General features: G+C 58.2%; 1 protein-coding gene across 6 annotated transcripts; it reads left to right on the top strand.

Moving 5' to 3' along the window:
* The first annotated feature begins 757 nt into the window (after positions 1-757).
* Positions 758-5,166, top strand: CASTOR1 (cytosolic arginine sensor for mTORC1 subunit 1). Of its 6 annotated transcripts, none has more exons than XM_023559240.2 (9): positions 759-952; positions 1,564-1,634; positions 2,726-2,919; positions 2,999-3,131; positions 3,355-3,481; positions 3,907-4,020; positions 4,181-4,263; positions 4,347-4,441; positions 4,590-5,166. In XM_023559240.2, exons 1-9 carry the CDS (start codon positions 840-842, stop codon positions 4,656-4,658), a joined length of 999 nt encoding a protein of 332 aa, XP_023415008.2. In that variant the 5' UTR covers positions 759-839; the 3' UTR covers positions 4,659-5,166. The 6 variants fall into 6 exon arrangements, with proteins under 6 accessions (XP_023415009.2, XP_023415008.2, XP_003419193.2 ...); XM_003419145.4 differs by having other exon boundaries at positions 762-952; positions 3,358-3,481; XM_023559241.2 differs by lacking the exon at positions 1,564-1,634 and having other exon boundaries at positions 758-952; positions 2,796-2,919.
* Positions 5,167-9,653: the final 4,487 nt, after the last annotated feature.

The raw sequence follows: 9,653 nt of genomic DNA on the forward strand, positions 1-9,653 counted from the left end.
GTCCCTGGTGGGGAACTTTACTCTGAAAGTTAGGTGAGAGGAACAGATGTGGGAGCCACCCAGGCCGACCCAGGTTTCCCCTTGTCAGCCTGTTCGCAGGGTTCACCAAGCAGGGACGGATACGTATGCATCAATACCCACCCTAGGCAGCCCTTGCTGGGGGATGAGAACTTGTCACCCCCACCCCACCCAGCTCTAGCGGCCCTGCCACCTGCCAAATAATGAGAAGAAGGAGGGAGAAAAGCGCCGGCACAGTTTTTGGAGGGACCCCATCACAGGGTCGCCAGGGCTGCACAGCGGACCTTTACCCCTCCATGCCCCAGGGGATCGCGGGCATCGCTCTGGTTCCAGCAGAGCCCCAGTTCGCCTCGCAGGCCTTTCGAGCGTCAATCAACTCAATCATGACCTCAATCATAAGACCCACGTGGGGGTCCAAAGGGCAGAGACGACCTCCATTCGTTCCAGACGCTTCCTGCCCCAGCACTGCTAGAGTCCTGCGGAAAGGGCGGGGCCTGGAGGGCGCGGAGCGGGTAGGGTCAGCCGGAGATCCAAGAGCTACTGCCGAAGGCGCCGGGCCCGCCGAGGTCCGGAAGGAGCGAGGTGAAGCCCCGGCATTCGGGGGGGCGTGGCCACCCCGGAGAGGCAGCGCGGGCAGCGGGGCGAGGCCGTCGGGGTGCAGGACGGGGCGGGGCGGGGCGGGGCTGGGACGGTCCACGGAGTAGTGGGCGGTGTGGACGCGTCCGCGCAACTGCTCCTTTAAACCCGGGCACCGCCCGCCGTCCCGCCTCCCGCGCGGCCTGGGTCTGGTTAGCCGCGGGGTCCGCTCAGCGCGGGTCGCGATGGAGCTGCACATCCTAGAACACCGGGTGCGGGTCCTGAGCCTCGCCCGCCCCGGCCTTTGGCTCTACACTCACCCGCTCATCAAGCTGCTCTTCCTGCCCCGCCGCAGTCGGTGCGCTCCTGGGTTCGGGGGTTCAGATGGGGTTGGGAGCTCTGCTGTCACTCCCGGCCAGGGTAGGGGGATAAGGGTCGCTGCGGGGCGGGCTGGAGCGGGTGGGGAGGACGCTCCTCCTCCGGCCGCCGTCAGGCCTGAACCTACGGTCCCCGGGACCGCCACCTATCCGACACCGCGAGGCCCCGGTCCCAGGGCCGGTCGGGGTGCAAACAGCACAGAGTGGGCAATGCTTAACTCCAAGTGCTGCCAGATGGGTGGATTCCTTCCTGGCCACTGCGGGGAGCTTCCAAGCGCCTCCCGTTAGGTCAAAAAGTCCGGCTTGGGGACCCAGGGCCTGAAGCCCTCGGGGCCGTCTCCCGGAATAGGGAAAGACGAATGCGTGAAGCAGCCAGAGCAGGGGCCCAGGGAGGTCGGGAGGCGGAAATCAGTTTGCTATTCGGGAGATGGCGCCCACACCCCGCTGCCCCGGGAAGGAAACTAAGGCCGGAGGGGAGCACTGGTCCTAAACCACCTGGCAGACGGGAGGGCGTCCGGCGGGATGTCTGTCCAAGGCAGATGAGCGCAGGGAGCTCTTCACCCCAGGCTGAAGGCGCCCCTCCCCCAACCAGGTGCAAGTTCTTCAGCCTGACAGAGACCCCCGAGGATTACACGCTCATGGTGGACGAGGAGGGCTTCAAAGGTGGGGGCCGGACTAGGAAGCAGGAGCAGGGGAGGGACTCTTCGCGCTGGGGTCCGGTGCTCCAAGAGCTGGGTCATTGAAGGCAGATGGATCTGGGTTTGAATGTGGACCCACTACTCAACTGGCTGTGTGCTCTTGAGCAAGTCATTTTCCCTCTCTGAGCCTGGTTACTGTTATGTAAAATGGTTGTGGTTATGGTTCTGATCTATCAGGGTCCTATGAGTGCTTTATACATGGGGCTGCCTGAGGGGGTTTCTGGAGCTGCTATAAACCCCTAACCGTTACTGCTCCTGGACTTCTCTCCCTGATGCTGGTCACCCACCCCACCCCCCAGCCTGGGAACCCCAGGAGTTGGAGGGTTGGGGAAAGAATGCAGGAGCGGGCAGCCATCCAGAGCGGGGTCCTAGGGGGCCTCCTGGTTGTGCTGGGTGATCAGCAACCACCCAGGCTTGGCCCCCGCTGTGGACTGGAAGCCAGCCTGTTCCCTTCCCCAAGCCTTGGAGCTGACTTCTGGCTCCCATTCCTGCCAGCTTGGCCCATCCTCCAGACCTGAAATCTCAGGCCAGCCAACTGGCAATTGGCCCATCCATCCCCCACTGCTCTGCTTCGGGCCTTAGTTTCCCTGTTTGTACTGCAGGGAAGTCTGGGTTGGCCAGGGGGAAGGACATCCCCAGCCAACCTGATGTGCTTGCGCCTCCTGGTGGTGCCAAGTGGTGTAAAGCCTTTGTTAATCCTCAGAACATCCTTTCAGATAGGTATATTGTTGTCCCATTTTACAGATAAGGTAACAGGCTCAAAGGTTAAGTTACTTGTCCCAGGTTACACATTGAGTAAATGGTGAAATTGGGATTTGAGCCCAGGTCTGTCTGGGACACTTCAATTCCTAGCAGGCCAGTCCCTGAAGTGCTTCTCAGTCCTTGCATACATGAGAATCTCAAGAGAAAAACTTGGGGTGGGGGGGGTCAGCCTCATTCTCCAGACCTCCCAGTACCTTGACAGGGCCCTCTAGGTATGGACGAGGAAACTGAGGCTCAGAGAGGGACAGGGGCCAGCTCTGTGGACCCTGACTGGGCATGTGCCCCTACCCACAGAGCTGCCCCCATCCGAGTACCTGCAAGTGGCTGAGGCCACATGGCTGGTGCTGAACGTCTCATCCCACAGCGGTGCAGCCACAGCAGTGCAGGCCGCCGGGGTTACCAAGATCGCCCGCTCAGTCATCACGCCGCTGGCTGAGCACCACGTGTCGGTGCTGATGCTGTCCACTTACCAGACGGACTTCATCCTGGTGAGTGTCTGCAGGCCCTGGGGCAGGGTGGGCCCGGGTTCCTGGGCACCCACATGATGTGTCATCTCTCTATGGCCAGGTGCGGGAGCAGGACTTGTCTGTGGTGATCCACACGCTGGCCCAGGAGTTTGACATTTACCGCGAGGTGGGCGGGGAGCCTGTGCCCGTTGCCAGGGATGAGTCCAGCAATGGCTTTCCCCGTGCCCAGCATGGTGAGGGCTGCCCCCTGACACTCAAAACTCGGGCAGGGGATCCTCTTCCCACTGGGGCCTCTTCCCCTCTTCCCTTGTGTGGGCAGGTCTGTGGGCCCAAAGAACCTAGGCCAGTGCCTGGAGAGCGAGACCCCATGCTTGGCCCAGGAGCCTCCCTGACCCACCACTAGGGAGCGCCCTAGCCCATGGCTGCCTGTTTACCAGCCAGCTGGTCCCTCCCAAGCAGGGCCCAGCCCAACGGTGCATCCTGTCCAGAGCCCTCAGAATCGCTTCTGTGTCCTCACCTTGGATCCCGAGACGCTGCCAGCCATTGCCACCACACTCATAGACGTCCTCTTCTACTCACACAGGTGGGCCCCTTGTTTGTTGTTCACTGTGTTCCATCCTACCATCTCCTGCCCGTCCATACGTTCTGCAGCCCTGTGCCCTGTTCTACGTTCCTGACAGTCCCTGACACCCACATGCCTTCCACCAATATTTGAGCAAGGTTGGCTGGAGTCCTCTACGACTGTGTCAGCAGAGCCACCCCAGACCCCTGCCCTAGTCAGGCCCTCTTGCCTCTGGGATCCTATGTCTTTGGCATAACAGGTGGTACTCTATCTGCACAATCAAGAAGTTGGGGCCTTGGACAGGGGAGCAAAGTGTTCCAGAGAGGGAGGGCCTGCCCCGGGTCACCTGGTACCAGCCCCTGCCCCAGGGTTGGGAGGCTGATGGGGAGGAGACGGATGTGGGCTGGGTGCCTGGCACAGCCTCTGAACCTTCTTTCCCTCCCTAGTGCCCCCAAGGAGGCGGCCTCTGGGAGTCCTGAACCCAGCTCCATCCCATTCTTTGCCTTCTCCCTCATTGAGGGCTACATCTCCATTGTCATGGATGCTGAGACACAGAAAAAGTACGTGACCCACCCGTACCTGGAGAGGGCTACAGACCCTAAGCCAGCACAGGGAGGGTGGAGGCAGCATCAGACCCGGAGGCCCTCAGGCTGCTTGCCCCAGAGGCTCATTGTGGGCAGGCGGGTGGGGTGCCCTGCCCACCACCCCCTGCCTCCCCAGGTTCCCCAGTGACCTGCTGCTGACCAGCTCCTCGGGGGAGCTGTGGAGGATGGTGCGCATCGGCGGACAGCCGCTGGGCTTCGGTGAGGGCCGCTCTTGTATGTTGGGGGCTGGGGAGGGTCTGTGGGGGCCAAGTGACTCACTTGTACCCTTCCTCAACCTTCAGACGAGTGTGGGATTGTGGCCCAGATCGCAGGTCCCCTGGCTGCAGCTGACATCTCTGCCTATTACATCAGCACCTTCAACTTTGACCATGCTCTGGTGAGCACAGTGGACTGGGGTGAGAGCTCCTGAAGGGAGACTGGGGCCCAGAAGGGTGCCAGGGGAGCGCAGGAAGTAGTCCCAGCTGGGCCAGCAAGTCAGGGCAGTCCTGCCAGCTTCAGCTCTGACCCCACCCACATGCCCACAGGTACCTGAAGATGGTATTGGCAATGTCATCGAGGTGCTCCAGCGGCGGCAGGAGGCCCTGGGCTCCTGAGCTCCACGGGGGACATGCTTGCCACTTGCCCCCAGGCCTCTGGGGACTTCTCTAAGCTATTTCCTCAAGCTCTGGGACGATACCCCATTCCTGCTGGGGAACCCCTCGTTCCACTCTGTATATGTAAGCTGCTTATGGGCACCAGCTCTCATGTGAACACGTGTGTACACACACACATGGAGTGGGCAGGCGCTGGCTTGACTGCGTGTTTGCCCATGCAGGGAAACACGGTGCTCGGGGGTTCCCCCCAGAAGCCCCCAACCCATCACTCTCTGCACGGCCTCAGTGTTTGCACAGTTCCTGCTTGAGGCCCGAGCCACCTCCCTCAGCCCCCTGGGTCGCTGTGCCTCTGGACAGGGCCCCTGATCTCCGTTCTGCCTCTGGCTGGGTGGCCTTGCCTACCAGGCAAATTCTGACAGTGCCACCCTCCCAGGGCCTCTAAGAGAAGTATTTTTGCATCTCTCTCTTTCTTTTTTTATCAACTTGTTAATAAAAGACTTTGTAGTGACTGGACTGAGCTCTGGTCCTTGGGGGCCACCTGGGTCTGAGTCTCAGCCACAGCTCCTCCTCGGGCCTCTCTGTCCCCACTCAAGGGCCTGGTCTGGGGGCAGGCTGACCTCACCAGACTCGGTTCTTCTGCAGCTCTATGAGCAGTACATGTACTGTTTCCCTGTCCATGCAAGGGCCTGAAGCTTTGAGAAGAGAAGTGACTTGACAGGGTCACACAGTGACCGGAAGTCTCCCATCCAGTGCTGTCTGGTTCCCAAGCTGGGACCTTTCTTCATTCCTTGCTGTTTCAGAAGGTTCTGAACATGGTCAGAGACTCCTGGATGCTCCTGCTTGAGGGTCCCCCATCCTCCTCTGTCCCCTTGGACATGGGTGGCCTACCGAGGATCACCCGAGAGTGCTTCTTCCAGGCTGCTGCCTGCTTTCTTTTGGCCTGCCGCCTGAGTTCTGCTTGGCCCTCACTAACAGCAGTCCTGCTGGAATGGTGGTGGGAGAGAGCCTAGCTGGGGACAAGAGACCTGGGGGTCTACGGTGGGCTTCTCCCTGCTGAGGTGTAGGGCCAGGAAAACAGGACGGGCCTGGAGGCCACCCAAGCCGCCTCTGCCTTCAGTGGCTGTGGGCCTGGGCCGGAGACTCAAACTTGCAGGCCTAGTTTCCTGTCAGCAGAGGGGCTGTCGCCTGCGCGGTGAGGTTGAGGTTCCACTGTGTCCTGATGGGGCCCCACAGATGAGCCAGGGAGGTTATCAGGTGCCCTCAGCCCAGACCCGCCTGCGCTGGGGAAGGGAAGAAGGGTGTGACTTCGGCGTACTTGGAGGTCACGGTGGCTCCCCAGAAAAGCCAGAACAGGGGCCAGGCCTCTGGCAGCACGCCCACCTGCCCCTGGGAACTGGGGCCTCGGGCTGCAGATCACAGAAGCCGAGAGCACAGCCCCGGCCTGGGTGAGTCAATGGAGACCTGGGAGAGCAGCCCCATCCCCTTGGCCTCAGTTTCCCCTTGTGCATGGAGACCTAGAAGGCAGCTCCATCCCTGGCCCTGGGGAGGGGGCGTTTCCTTGGAGCCTGTCTTAGGGGGCTGGGGAACTCTTGGCTCCTTCTCCTGGATGTGTCTGGGTCCTGGCTGGGGGATGGCCTGGGTATGAGGTGGGACAGGATTCTCAGGGCTGCCTGACCTGCAGCTGGAGAGCCCTGACCCCATGTTGTTCTGGGAGTCTGTCCAGATGCATCTGTCTGTCTGCCTGCGAGTCACTGTCTGGATGTTTCTGTCATCCTGGGTCTCCAGGTGCCTTAAGCCTTGTCTAGGCCCCTCAAACCTGGCCTGGCCTCGGCTAGTTCTTGGGGATGCCCATGTCCCAGTGAGCTGGCCTGATTCAGACCCAGTTGTAGCAGTCAGTGTGTCCACGTGTGTCTGCCCACATATATGAGCATGTCCGTGTGTGGTCTTTGAGGGGAGGGGGGGTCACTGGCCAGCTCTCAGTTTTCAGCAGATTACAGATGGGAAGGCCCTGAGACCTGCCTGGGGTCAGGGCCACAAGGCCTAGGAGGTGCCCCGAGAAGCTCTCAGCTAAGGAGGGGGTACCTTCAGGGAATGTGAAAGTCCTTCTCAGAGACATTTAAGCAGAAATTCAGGGTTTAAAGTTCTTACTGTTATCCCTGCCATGCAGAACCTGTAACATACCTGCCAAGTTGTCCAAAACCTGAGATCTTGGGTCCCATGTAGAGATGGGGGAATACGCCATGTGACCTCCTGATGTATGTTCCTCCCAGCCTGGGATCTCACCTGGTGGAAAGGGCCTGAGTAGGGGACTAGGAGGAGGTGGGGGGCCTGGTTTGCAGCTCTCTGCCATGTGAGCACAGGTAACCGCTTCTTCATTTGGCCTGGTGGCCTCATCTGAACTTGGGCGTGTGGTGCTCTGTTAATTCATGTATTCAATACCCACTATTATTATCCCCATTTTACACAGGTGGAAACGAAGCAGAGAGAGGAAGTGACTGGCCCAAGGACACACAGCTAGGCCTGTAGAACCAGAATTCAAAAAAAGAAGATTAACTGTCCACAGGAACCTGGGAAGTTTCTGGGGAGCTGAACCCTGGGGTTCAGCTGAACCCTGAGGGACAGGGATGATTTTGCAAGATCCTTTGCAATCCCAGCTGTCTGCGTCTGTGGCTGGGTGTCTGCTGCTGGTGGCAACGGGTGTGTGGGCAGGCACGCGAGGCCTGGCCCTGGCTCCTCCCTGACCCCAGCCCGGGCGGGATGGGTGTGTTGGGCAACGTCCGTGGTTTGTGTCTCACTTTCCCAGGCGGGCCCTTGAGCTAGATTTCTGATAGGGCTTCTTGAGCTTCCTTCCCAGGGGCTTGGCCCTGATTCCATGTGGGTTTGTGTACTGCATGGGTGACCGCGCATAGGACTGTGCTTGTGGGCAGTATTGGTCACTGTGCATGTGTCTCTGGCAAGTCTGTTGTGGCAGGAAAGTGTGGGTATGTGATGATGTATGCATGTGTACAAGTGTCACTGTATCCCGGTATGGCTGTGTGATTGTATATACATCGGTGTGGAGAGAGGGGTGTCTGAGTGTACGTGCGTTTGAGTACTTGTGAACATCAGCTGTGTCCCTGCCCACGTTTCTGCTCATGTGCCTATTCCTGTGTGTGTACATGTGAGCATTTTGGAATATGTGTATGTCTGTTTGAGTGTGTGGCTGGGACTGTGTTTGTGTGTGTGTATGTGTCCCCATATGTGCCCGTGTGTGTCTGCCTGTCTGCTTTCCTTCCTTGGACTCACATCCTTCAGGCCTGCACCTGCCGCCTCCCCCAGTCCTAGGCCCAGTCTCAGAAGGACCCGCTTCCCTGCAGTCACCAGTTTCGGAGGGCCGTGCTGGTGCCCTCTATCCCCCACCCCTCTGCCCTCCTGACCAGGCTGTAGCCTTTCCACTTGTCCTCTGACCTCTCTGGTCACTTCCTCTCTGTCCCTCCTTTTGTCTGCAGCCTGAAGCCATCCTGCCCCCTTGGTGTACAGAGCCCTCAGCCTGGGCTTCCTATGGTGACACAGACCACCCCCTCTGGCTCTGTAGCCCCAAGGCTCCTCCCTGGCCTACACCACATACTTCCCAGGGCCCCAGTTCAGCCCATGGTTGTCCTCCCGTGGGCTGCAGTTCCAGCTTCCCTTCTGGCCTCTCTCCCATCGCACTGCACCACCACCACCACCTGCTGCTGTTACATCTTTGACTCCTGGTGACCCCGTGTGTGCAGAGTAGAACTGTGCCCCGTAGGATTTTCAAGGCTGTGACCTTTTAGAAGCAGATTACTAGGACTTTATTCCAAGGCACCACTGGGTAGACTCTAACCTCCAACCTTTTTGCTGGCAGCCAAGTGCGTTAACCCCATTTGCACCACCCAGGAATTTCCATTATATTACATCTGCAAATTTGCCCCAGCACTGTCCTAGTGTGTCCCCTCCCTCCCTGATCACCAACCTTTGAGGGCCTCCCTGCTCATGCGTCTGAGCCCACCGTTGAGACCCCTGGCCTGCACCAACTCTCGTGACTGCCCTGCCACTCTGGCCCCTCCCCCTAAGCTTGCTCTCCCCCTAAGCCGGGAGCCCTTCTCTGGACAGCTGCCTTTTTAATTTAAGTAGCCTTTTCTACATGTACCAATAAGAGCCCCCGGAAAAGTGCCATCTGGGCAGTAACAGCAGGAAAGGCCACAGGAAGCCTTCTAACTCTCTTGGCCTCTTGTAGCCTGACTCCCTCTTTTCTAACCCCTTGAGTTTCCTGGGGTCACTGTGTTTTTAAGGTCTGCCTTTTTTTTTTTTTTAATTGAAGTAAAACTTCCATAACATAAAATTAACTATTTTAAAGTGTATAATTCAGTGGCATTTAGTACATTCATAGTGTTACACAATATCTCTGGTAGCTAGTTGCCAACGTTTTCATCTCCCCGAAAGGAAACCCTGTACCCGTTAGCAGCCACTTCCTATTTCCTCCTGTCCCCAGCCTCTGGCAACCTCCAGTCTCCTTTCTGTCTCTATGGATTTATCTATTCCTGACATTTCATATAAATGGAATAATACACGTCATGCAGTATGTAGCGTTTTACATCTGGCTTCTTTCACTGAGCTTTCAAAGTTCATCCACATTGTGGCATGCATCAGGCCTGCCTTCTCTTTTCTGGCTGCATCATATTTCTTGTATGGATGGACCACCTTTTGTTTATCCATTCATCCGTTGATGGAAATTTGGGTTGTTTCTACCTTTGGGCCATGAAGCTCTGTGAGTTGCCCAGAACTTGTGTTTAATGCCATATTGTTCCACTTCTCTTCCTTCCAGCAAGAATTAACCCTTCACGCTCCAATTGTGGGCTGGGCAACCAGGCCTCAGCTGATCCCACCCCATCACCCTTTGCAAAGGCCCTTGAAGAGAGCCGGCTTTGATGGGCTTTCTCCCCTGGGAACAGGAGGATTTCTTTCTTTTTTCCACATTAAAGTAAACACCCA

This window comes from Loxodonta africana, chromosome 19 (assembly GCF_030014295.1).
Source record: "Loxodonta africana isolate mLoxAfr1 chromosome 19, mLoxAfr1.hap2, whole genome shotgun sequence".
NCBI classification, from domain to species: Eukaryota; Metazoa; Chordata; class Mammalia; order Proboscidea; family Elephantidae; genus Loxodonta; species Loxodonta africana.

Coding starts and splice junctions, on each gene's coding strand:
- CASTOR1 (XM_023559237.2), top strand. CDS start 1,331: ATGCGTGAAGCAGCCAGAGCAGGGGCCCAGGGAGGTCGGGAGGCGGAA. Junction 1,635..2,725: donor GGACGAGGAGGGCTTCAAAG/GTGGGGGCCGGA, acceptor CCCTACCCACAG/AGCTGCCCCCATCCGAGTAC. Junction 3,132..3,354: donor CTTTCCCCGTGCCCAGCATG/GTGAGGGCTGCC, acceptor GTCCCTCCCAAG/CAGGGCCCAGCCCAACGGTG.